We start from the raw sequence: 11,679 nt of genomic DNA on the forward strand, positions 1-11,679 counted from the left end.
AAAGTCGCGCCTAAATTTTGGCATTCCTGCGAAACATGTTTTTAACCCAAATGAAGGGGCAATTTTGGCAGAACATGATTGTTGGTCAATATAGTATTCAATTAATTATTTTTTCAATGACAAAACTGCATCTATTTATTAAACACTGAAAGCATGGGAGTGGTGTTAATTAAGTGGGCCCTACTCCCTCAATTCTAACTCAGTTTTATATCTCACTTTCCCATATCAGGGTAACTAAACACGCCCTTAGTGTTATTCAATTTTATGTCACGACCGCCCTCACTAAGGATAGTAAAGACGGGGAAATCGTGACTAGGGAAGGGACTATGGAGCGGGGAAGAAGAAGGGGAAAACAATGAGAGACAACATCTTAAACAAAGCTTCAAAAGAAGAGTTTTAATCGATTAAACAATTAAGAAGCGGGTTAATATCTCAAGGTAAATAATGTTAAAAAGTAGTGTGGGGCAAAACGAAAGACTTTAACAAGAACGATTCGAAACACGGCAGCGAAAAACAAGTATTCAAGAGGAGAGTCATAGGATGACGCCCATGTTTGAAGACACGACGCATCTGGGAAGTCCTAAAGCTCACTCAACATCCGCCGCAACATCACCCCTCAACCTGCACATAAAGAAAAAAGGATATGCAGGGCTGAGTGCTTGTTGTACTCAATGGGCTCATGACGAAAACATTTTATAACAGTTATGTCATCCATACCGGTGAACTCGAGTTTTTACGTTTATTTAAGAAATATCACGAGTATCACAAAAACACTTTTCACAGACTGGCCGGTCAAAACAATCTCCCCACTTTCTATCAATCAATCAATCACATCCTCTTACCATAGTGCGACGAAAGTGTGGCCACACTATTCGCCCACGAGACCGGCCGACTTGCAAGGACGGCTCCCGATCCCACCTGTGTACACAGCCTGATAGGGTTTGCGGCCCTACTCAGACCCGAATTCGTTTATCATAGCCCTATAGCCTAATGGAGCGAACTCACAAACTAGGCATCAAGCACAATCTCAACATAGCCCTATAGCCTAACGGAGCAAGCTCAAACAAACTAGGCATCAGGCAACAATCTCAACATCAAAACAATCACGGCATGACATAACACTTTAAACCACCCTTATAACACCACATCATATTTTCGGAAAAATAAAGAGGTTTGAAAAGAAAGCCCACCTCGTCCGCTTAACAATTCACAATCCAACTTATGGCAACTCTCGTTCCTCGAGTTCACGAATACACAATCACCCTTGTCAACGACAACACAAGTCAGCCTTCCACAAAAACATATTACCATGCATGTCCTATCGTTTCTTTCACCGTTCTCTCAAAATTACCCAACCCAACGTTCGTCACAAAGATGGAAAAACACACCATAGTATATTTCGATGTATCTCACGCGATCACATCATTAAACACGTTCCTTTGATATACATGCATCATATAATGCTTTTAAACTTGAAAATAAATATCCTTTTATCAAAGCAGAAAACTGGCAGAAAACTGGCAGAACTGCGCGACCGTTTTATAAAAATCACTAAAAATTCACCCGACCTCATATGAAGCTAAATTTTGGTCACAACACAGAATACACATTCAAGTTCATCCTGACAAATTTTCACACTGAAATCACGTCGTTTAGTCAGTCAAATCAATAATTAAACTCTCTGGTCGGAACATAAAATTTCTAACAGCACTGCGCAGTTCATTTGAAAACTTTACCATAAATTCATCCAATGCCTAAAAAGGCTGAAAATTTTACACGACTTAGAAGACACTTCAAATTTTTCATATAGTTCAAGAATCACATCAGTCAAAAAGAAAACGAAACATTCTTGGCGAGAACACAGGTTTCTGGCAGATTTGCGCAGTCAACTTCAAAAAATTATTAAAAATTCATTTTTTGATAAAAAGGGCTGAAATTCACACGAGACACGGAAAACACCTTGAGGTTTACTCAGTAAAAATTTCATATCAAAATTAGTTCGTTTGATGAGTCAATTACAGATCAGAAGCTACTGGTCGTGCACCACAGATTTCAGGTTCATAGTTTCGAAAATAGGGTTTTCATCTTCCATCAAACAAACACCAACTTTTCATGCTGGAAAACACATAATCATGCTTAAAAGGTTCTCATAATCATGTTTGCCCATAAACTCACATCATTCACCAAAGATTCAAATCAAACTTCACAAAATTGCATTCAAAACGCATACATAAATGCAAACACAAATTCCCCACCGATTAAATCCTTAGATTTGAAATCCCTACACTCACTAGATGCATGAGGGAGTCGAAAGAATGTTTAGATAGAGAGGAATGAAGAATAGAGGTTTGATTGTACCTTTCTTGAACGAAACAATCGGTAGAAACGAATATAACTCTTGATTCTTCAACAAACTCTTGGCGAATCGAAAAGATCTTGAGTAGAGTAGAAAAACAAGTGTGGGAGAAGATGGAGCAAGGGGATGGGCGTGTGATTTGAGAGGGAGGCGTGTGAGATGGGTTTAGGGTTAGGTTTTTGGTTTTATTTATAGAGTTAGGAAATAATATATCCACAATTAATTGAAGATTTGAGAGAATAAATCAAATAAAGATTTGAGAGATTTGGGGGGAGGGAAGCTTGAGTTATGGGGAGAAATAAGGGGAGGATTTTTGAAATCATAGCTATTTAATTAGCTTATGATTTAATTTGGTATTTCACGGAGTAGAATAAAATAATACGGAGTAGAGAAATTTGTAAAATCCTTCAAAAATAATGAGAAGTAGGCGTGTGGTTTAAGGTTCCTCCCACCAGAAAAATTTCCAAATCTTTAATAGAATAAAGTAAGGCAAGATTGGCTAGAATATTCCAATTCATTCATGGAAAGAAATAAGTAAGAAATCAATTATAGAATACTTAATTTCTCCTCTCCCAAAAATAGGAGATTTCGAAAATCATGGAAAAATAAATAAGAATATTTTGGTTTTGGATTTAATTTGGATAAATATCCCAAAATAATTAAATAAATCCAAGAAAGAAGATATTACTTCCAATAAATAGAAAGGCCGAAAAGAATTCGAATAAAGTGGCTGGCACAAATATGCATGATCCTATTTAATTAAATCCCCCATTGGAAAACATATCATATTATTCCACATAACTCTCAACCATTAATTTCACAACGTTAACACAATCACATAGAAATCAATTTCCAAAAAATCATTTCCAAATCAACCTTCAAATTATTAAAACGAAATAAGTCACAAATTTTAGGGGTGATACATTTTATTTACTGATACAGAAGAATGACTTGTGTATACATTTAATACTAGCACTGAATACACAAAATTATTGTAAAATAGGAAAGTGGAAAATATATACAGCTGCAAGCCTGCAACGTAACTTTATTATATACTACATATTTAATCCGTGTCCTGATTTTTGGATTTATTGGCTGGCGACAGCCTGTCAGCAACAAAACTCCCACTCTCTCTCCTGAAAGACTACTCTCCCCTACCTTTTATTATTTGATTTCTTCTCTCTCTCCCTCTCCTCTTCGCTTGCATTTTGTTTTCTCTCACTAGGGGTTTTCTGGCATTTCTCCGGAATTTCAGATTCAACGTCGTAGCTTGCCGGATCATTCACAACTCGTAAGCTTTCTGCACTTCCTCCTTTTTTTTCCCTTTTTTTTCTATTTTATATGTTCGATTATTGTCCCTTTTTAGGAAATTTTCTTCGAATTGAAGTGGCTATTTCTAGGTTTAGCGATTTTCACACGAATGGGCGGATGGTTTCGTGGCTGTGTTTTTCCTATTTGTTATTAACGTTTTAATTGTTGTTTGTAATTTCCTTTTTCCGTGCATGTTGCGGTCTTTGATTTCCTAGACGTTTTTATGTAGATATATTATTAATTCAGATAAATTTATAGCTTGGAGAGTTGGTTGGTTAATCCGTTGCTTAAAGAAGCCAGTATTCAACAATAGAGAGACTAAGTTTCTCGTTTGGCATTTTTATATTTGTTTGGATTGTACATGTACCTTTTGTTGTACAAACAGTTGAGGTTGATGCGCTCAGACTTGCAGCTGCAGGATAAAATATATGCATGTCAAGTGAATTTTGTAAATCGTTTTAATGAGTTGCCAATTTGTAATTTAGTTTGATTTAGGTGACTGCTGCTTTATGATATTATCTACTTTGGCTGTTGGTCTCCTGACCATTTTGCTGGATAATATTTCGGATATAGGAAATATATCAGAATTTTGTGTCTGGTTAGATCAGATTAGAGTTCAGCTGATGCTTAATGGATAATTCTATCTGATACTAGGCACTAGCTCAGATTTGGTTCTCATCACCTGTTGATACCAATGAGGAATGTCCAATTCCATTTGAAGGTTTCTGGATCTTCTCTCATTTTGTGCTTCATCTGCAGCAATTAGTTTATAATAAACAAATTCTCGTAAGATTAAAATGAGGTGGTCGAAATATAGCTTTATCTATTTGAATATCTATTTTTTTAGCAAAAGGTGTTTTAAATAAAAAAGAGTTATTGGAAAGTGTAAATTTTTCATATTTAGAGACACAGTTTCCAAGTGTAACCCTTGACAAGCGAAACCTAGTTTCCCATACTATCCATTGAACAACTTATCCTGGACTGAAAAGTTACTTGATACAGTAATTCTCTATTATGCTGATAGCTTAGTACTGGATCATGGTTTATGGCTCTGTATAAAGGTTTCCATGCTCTGTCAATCAGTCTTCACTCTTCACCTAGAGTATACTTAGGTTGAACTTAGCCAATGTCACTTGTAACTGTTTGCTAGGAGCTGAATGGTTTGTGTTTGTAGAGACATATGACATACTACTGATCAAATAAGCTGCAATTTCTGTGTTCAATTGTCTGATCACATGCTTGGTTTATCTCATTAATTTTTTTTTATATTAGTTCAGCCTATAAGGTGTTGCTACTTTTGTATTGGAATTTGATTTGTTGTCTTGGTGTCTGTTGACAAGTTACACTATCGTGTTTTAGTGGACTGAATTTCTGTAATCATCGTGGTGAAGTTTTCTTTACTGAATTGGTTGCTCTGGGATCTTTTGCTCACATTGCATTGCATTAGTTGACATGTTATATCTTCAAAAGCTCCCCCCATCTTTTATTCCTTTGCCATCTGCATTATTTGGTCAATGCTTTAAGATACTTCAAAAGAAGAAGTTATTCTTTATTCCTATGACTACTACAATTTTGAATAGTATTTTTATCAATGAAATCCGTGAAAGCTATTACCCCACTTGCCCTGTGACCTGTTGCTTGTATTTTCCTGAAAACTGCTTGCCAGTCAATGACTTCTTCCTGTTTGACTGACTTTGGTGTCGTTGTCATTATTGTTATAGTTGTTTCAGGTATTATTGACTTGTTTGCTGGTCCTGTGGAGTCCCTTACTGAATAGAAGATATTATTGTGTCCATGCTGGCGGAGAGCATGCGTGGAATCTGTGCTTTGGGTAATGCCCCAGTCGAGATTTGTTGCTGATGCACTTGGTGTGGTGACAATTGGCCTTGTTGCTGTGTTGGTCGTTCTGGGGTTGTTCTGTATCGTGTACTCATTTTACTTCCGCAGTCAGATCCTTGGGCAACGTTTCAGTCAGCTTAGTTATTTTAGTGGTCCTTGGATTATCAGAAATACATACATCTTCTTTGCAGTTTGGTGGGGTGTTGGTGAAATTATCCGGTTGAATTTGTTGAGGCACCATGGAAGATTCTTGGATGCCCTCACTTTGGAATGGCAGGAAAATGTCTGCAAATGCTACATCATTTCGAACCTGGGATTTGCAGAACCATGCCTGTTTCTTACACTCACTTTTCTTCTTCGCGCATCTCTACAAAGGTCTGGACCTTTAGGTCACAAGTGGAATGCCAAAACGACCGGTTTTGTTCTTGTTTATTGCATCCCGTTGTTCATTCTTCAGCTAGTAGTTATCTTAATTGGACCAAAGTATAAGAAGGACCATAATCCGAAATTGCCTTCTTATTTTGTCAGAGCAGCTTCTTCTGAGGCAAATCACGATTCAGCCTTCTGCACGTACCCTCTACTGAGTACCATCTTTCTTGGCCTTTTTGCTACCATCATAACTATCTACTTGTTATGGCTTGGTAGGAGAATTCTTCATTTGGTGATTAATAAGGGTTTGCAGAAGAGAGTGTACATGTTGATCTTTTCTATCTCCGGTTTCTTCCCATTAAGAGTTGTTCTGCTTGGTTTGTCGGTCCTAGCTGATCCAGAAAAACCTGTGTTCGACGCCATATCATTCTTGTCCTTTCTTTCCCTTTTATGCTGTGCAGGGGTGGGTATTTGCATACTCGTATACCTTCCTATAGCAGATTCTTTATCATTGAGGAATCTGCCAATAGATACAGAAGCTAGGAGGGGGGCTGCTGGTAATGAGTGGAATGATACAAATTGGTTAATTGCTAATCAGAGCCCAGTTGAAGGAGATCTTGTTAGTAGAAACTCATCTGCCTCCTCGGGAAAAGGTGGATCAATTTCTTTCCATGCAAATGAAACCTCAGGAGCAGCTTTTGTGGAACTAAGCCTCTTCAGTCCTAGCCAGCATTCAAGTCCACCTGGGTCTCCTAGAGTTGTCGGCTGGTCTATGGTTGCTCCCGCGCAAGGTTAAATTAGCTGCTGAGAGGCCAGGCCTGATGCCGAACATTTTTGCGCTCAACTCAGTACTGTCTGTAAAGGATGTAGCTCTTTAATAATGATTGCTAATTTTGCTTCTGGTTTTGAGATAGTTGTTTGCTTTTTTATGTTCTTTTTTTAGTTTTTTATCCACCTTCTTTTTCTTGGTGGCACTGTTAATCTGTATCTCCTAAGTTTGGTTTGTTGACGATTTTACATCTTCACTAATGATTGATATGCTTCTCAAGTTTCTGTTTCTGTATTGATGATCAAATTCGTTATCTGCCCAAGTTTGTTTGATCTTGTATAGAATGTTTGTCAGAGTATGTGACAATCTTTAAAGGGGTAATGAAAGTTGATTCATCTAAGTTATCATAGCAAACAGTGATGATTATATGTGGCAAATAAATTACACACCAAATTCTTAGGGCATCAATGGCGCCAGTCTCGGCGGAATTCGACCGGCGTGCCGGAATTCCGCGGCGGACGTCCGCCATTATGGAATTCTGTCGAGGACACCGCAGTTCCGCGGCGTTACGCGGAATTTCGTCGCGACGGGCTTGCGGACATCCGCCATTGCGTTGACTCCCACAGACTTCCGCGCGGAATTCCCGTTTATTGCATTAATTTTTTTTTTAATTTCTATATATACGGCTCGTTGAACTGCATTTTATTCGCACCACTTGTTTTAACAAGTTTCTATATATATATATATATATATATATATATATATATATATACGGATCGTGGAATTTTTTTCCCTATTTGTGTTGAAATTTTAATTCCGTAAATTGTTTAATTCCGGAAATTGTTTAATTTGTGAATTTGTGGTTTTTTTAATTGTGGGAAGTCCTTGGGGATGTACGCTACTGTGCAGTGGTAAGTTCTTATGACGTGGCAGTGCGGTGAAAAGTCCGTATGACGTGGAGTGGTAAGTTCTTATGACGTGGCAGTGCGGTGGAAAGTCCGTATGACGTGGCATGCGGTGTTTTTGGGAATTCCGCGGAGAATTTTGCGCCACTGCTGATGCTCTTAAGATTGAAGAGAAATTGGAACTTAAATTTTGTAATTATTAAAAATTGTGAAATTAAAATCCATTAGATCGTAAACTTCCTTCTACATTTAGCTGGTCGCTTCTCCATGAATCCCTCCACACTTGTCTCTCCCCATTGATTTCTTTATTTTATTTTTAAATTCAGAAATAGCTACATATTGCTTGAGATTTGTTAGGCGGTTGCACGGAAAAAAGCAACAACACAAGGAAAGAGCGATTGCTGAATCGTTTGAATGGCGACGTTCAGCGAAGCACCGGCTGGCGACGCGAAATCCGGCGAGAAGATCTTCAAAACTAAGTGCGCGCAGTGCCACACCGCCGAGAAAGGCGCCGGCCACAAACAAGGTTTCTCGTTCCACGCTTGCTTCATTAATTCCCATCGCTTATTCCTTTTTATTGTTCATGATACGCAATATATCATCAAATGTATGTATTATGTGTATGTGATAACCTAGATTATATTCGTGTAGTATCAGGCCAGGGTCTCTGTTCAGAATTCTTCCAATCACTTTTAAATCTAATGAATCGTTACTATTTTTTCCCCATTTTCTTCTATGGACTTCTCGTTAAATCGTAATGTGTCTCGAATTGATTCGCATCGCTGACCTCTTGGAGATCTATTTCCAGTTTCCATATAATTGGCTTCGATGATCCAGTATTCTCATTTCGTATGTATGGAATGAAATCTGCGTTTCTCTGCCCTTCTTCTTCCATGATTGTACTCCATTCCCGCGTTTTTTTTCTGAAATTCAGATTTCTACATAGAATTTCCCTGTAATCAAATAGGATTTGACATTGTAAGCTCGTTCATATATACAGAATTTTAAAAGTTCATCATATTACATATATATGTGCAAATATGGGCGATGATGGCTGTGGTTCACTGGTTCTTGTATGGTTTGTCATTGGTGTAACGTTGTGATCTTACATAATCATAAGCCGGCCACATATATATGCTTATTGGTAGAGGATTTACGTATATTGACTCATTGGAACTCTCCAGGTCCTAACTTGAATGGCCTATTTGGCAGACAATCCGGTACAACCCCCGGTTATTCTTACTCAGCTGCAAACAAGAACATGGCTGTGACTTGGGGAGAGAACACACTATATGACTACTTGCTAAATCCAAAGAAGGTATAAACACATTTGTGATGTGTTTTTTTGTTTAGTAACTTAGGGATTTACTTAATATGTGACACTATTCTTGCCTAAACTATCTGCTGTCTTGCTCCTCATCATGTTGCAAATGAAACTATGTTCTACACCTATGACTGCCATGTATATATGTGATCTTTTACTTCTTACAAAGAGGTGGATTCTTCTTGTAGTTACATGAAATAGTGCAGCCTAGTTTCATTATGCCTGTAATTCCACTTTGAACTATTTACTATTCCTTACTTGCCAGAGATGCAAAAAGATGAAATGTGTGCAGTTTTAGCTGTAGCTTAGCTTCAATCTTTGGTACTCTAGTTTGATATATATAAATATCATCATCAAACAGTAATGCTTGGATTTCTACCGGATTAGCTAATGTGATCTTACTTTAACCTCTTTGCTAATCTTGATGATTAATGCAGTACATTCCCGGAACTAAGATGGTTTTCCCTGGGTTGAAGAAACCTCAAGAGCGTGCAGATCTGATTGCATATCTCAAGGAGGCTACTGCTTGAGAACTCAGAGCTAGTGTTTTTAGTTTCCTGATGAGCTAAGAGATACATAAATTGTTGTTTTTTTCAAGACAAATTAAGTACTTAGTTAGATGCTTTGGTAGATGAGAGCATCATATTTTTACATGGCTTTCTTCTACATATTGTTCATGCGGAACCATTGGTGGACATCCATCGCAAAATATTATTATCTCTAAATTTAGAATATATAGCCTCTATTAATATGTTTTTCTGCGTTCACTTGTTTATGACATTGAAATATGATCATACTATAATTTACTTTGAAATTTTAACTATACGTATGAATTTTTTTCAAAATATTCAAAAGATACGTTCAGTTTCATGTATGGTACTATAAATTTTTATCTATTAAGCACAAACTTTATTTTTTTTGAATTTTCGTTTTGATATTTTGCCTATAGACTATAGTGGTAGGTGTTGCGGTCTCCTTGAAAAACATACTCCTACTTAACAATTTAAGTACTCCAGTTTTTCTCCTATGAGCCCATTCTTTTGCAAACTAAGTACATGCAAACTAAAATTTGCATCTTTACATTTTTAAATTTGATGTCAACATATAACATCAGTACAAAATACAATATTTAAACATATGAATGTGTTAGACATTTATGTTTATATTTTTCAAGTTGAAGTCATTTAAAAATATCAACCGATATTTAAACATATGAATGTGCTTACATTTGTGTTTATATTTTTTTAAGTCATTTGTAATACATCAAATCTTTAAATTTAATTGTCTAGATTTTAGTTTGTATATTTCGCAGGAGAGATGCAGTTTGCCGTATAGTAGGACCCTATACTATAATATAAATATATTTGGACTTTGGATTACTTCAGATTGCAAAATAACTATAAGTATTAAATTTTGGTTTGGTTCAAATCATATTTTTGAATCTTCTGATATTTTGCTCACCCCTATATATATATATGTCTGTCGTTATAATCTATGTTATGTTGCTCAAGAATAATCGAGATGATTTCAAACAAAAATGATGACAGACTACTAAAATATTGTAAGAGTGTCCACAATAAGGAAGCTCCGGCGGCGCCGCGGCTCCCTATTGCGGTGGACAGAAGCGCCGGGCGGGGAGGGGCGGAAAGGCCAGCGCTGAGTAGGCGGTGTGGACTGGGCGGGGTTGATGAAGGAGACGAAGAAGCACCAATGGAGAAAAGTAAGCCTTGCTTCTAAATGTGGATGTTGCGAATCACCGAGAGTGGAATCGAGGGAGCACTTATTTTTGCAAGGAGAAGTAGCAGGGGAAGTGTGGAGAAGAACTGCAAATTGGTTCCCTAACTTACCGAAATGGAATGAAAGAGTGATTGATTTCGAGGCTCGAATAAGATTTTGGCACCGTAGGCTATGTCAATCGAACAAGCTACATGTCAGCTCGGTCATCCCCTGCCTCATTCTATGGTTCATTTGGACGGAACGTAACAACTACATACATCGAGGAGTGAAGATGACAGCAGAAAATGTGTTCCAAAGAATCAAGACTTACTTGCAAAACATGATCAAAGCAGGTAAATTGGGAAGGAAGGAGTGGGAAGGATGCAACAATCTAGAGAATTTTGATACAACCATTTGGATCGAGAGACCAAGAAAGCTCATTAAAACAGTCAGACGGATTCCGCCGGACACGGGCTGGTTAAAGCTCAATATCAAGGGAGTGTGGACCCGGTCAGGCGCAGGGGCGGGAGGAATTTTCCGAGCCGCTAGCAGCAACATTGTCCGAGGCTTTTTTTGAAAAGTGACAGCAGCGTCGGCTCTTGATGCGGAGCTGCAAGCACTTTCCCTCGGCCTTGAGATGGTTACAGGTAGGGGTAGAAAAGTGTGGATTGAATCGGACTCTAAAGAAGTGATCTCCTTAATTCAACACAACAAACCCGGGCCGGCACATCTACGACATCAAACGACATTCATCCGAAACAAATTGAAGGAGGTTGTTGCCAAGTATTCCCACTGCTATAACGTCGGAAACAAAGCAGCGGAATATGCAGCGAAGCTAGGGAGTCCCGAGAATGGCCAGCAGGAATTTGACCGTGACACATCCCCGACGATGATCAAAGCGTTGGCAAGAATGGATCAACTCAACATGACGAATTTCCAATTCCTAAGGCACTAGTAGGATGGTGAAGTTTGGTGAACATAGGTTGACCTTACTGTAATTTTTGAGGTGGGTAATTTGGTGTCACTCACATGTGTGCGGAGGGGACAACAAATTACTCCCTACGTGGGCTCCATGTCACTTTTGGGCATA

General features: G+C 38.0%; 2 protein-coding genes across 2 annotated transcripts; both read left to right on the forward strand.

Moving 5' to 3' along the window:
• The first annotated feature begins 3,481 nt into the window (after window positions 1-3,481).
• Window positions 3,482-6,923, forward strand: LOC121805964. The gene is made up of 2 exons (XM_042206020.1): window positions 3,482-3,647; window positions 5,389-6,923. The coding sequence occupies exon 2, from the start codon at window positions 5,502-5,504 to the stop codon at window positions 6,669-6,671; it is 1,170 nt and encodes a 389-aa protein (XP_042061954.1). The 5' UTR covers window positions 3,482-3,647; window positions 5,389-5,501; the 3' UTR covers window positions 6,672-6,923.
• An 862-nt stretch (window positions 6,924-7,785) lies between these two features.
• Window positions 7,786-9,626, forward strand: LOC121802623 (cytochrome c). The gene is made up of 3 exons (XM_042202302.1): window positions 7,786-8,075; window positions 8,734-8,867; window positions 9,311-9,626. Exons 1-3 carry the CDS (start codon window positions 7,964-7,966, stop codon window positions 9,401-9,403), a joined length of 339 nt encoding a protein of 112 aa, XP_042058236.1. The 5' UTR covers window positions 7,786-7,963; the 3' UTR covers window positions 9,404-9,626.
• Window positions 9,627-11,679: the final 2,053 nt, after the last annotated feature.

Source organism: Salvia splendens, chromosome 5, assembly GCF_004379255.2.
Source record: "Salvia splendens isolate huo1 chromosome 5, SspV2, whole genome shotgun sequence".
Lineage (NCBI taxonomy): Eukaryota > Viridiplantae > Streptophyta > Magnoliopsida > Lamiales > Lamiaceae > Salvia > Salvia splendens.

Excerpts from the sequence above, each read along its gene's own strand:
- LOC121805964 (XM_042206020.1), top strand. The coding sequence starts at position 5,502 with ATGCCCCAGTCGAGATTTGTTGCTGATGCACTTGGTGTGGTGACAATT.
- LOC121802623 (XM_042202302.1), top strand. The coding sequence starts at position 7,964 with ATGGCGACGTTCAGCGAAGCACCGGCTGGCGACGCGAAATCCGGCGAG. Across the intron at positions 8,076-8,733 it reads AGGCGCCGGCCACAAACAAG|GTCCTAACTTGAATGGCCTA; the intron begins GTTTCTCGTTCC and ends GGAACTCTCCAG. Across the intron at positions 8,868-9,310 it reads ACTTGCTAAATCCAAAGAAG|TACATTCCCGGAACTAAGAT; the intron begins GTATAAACACAT and ends TGATTAATGCAG.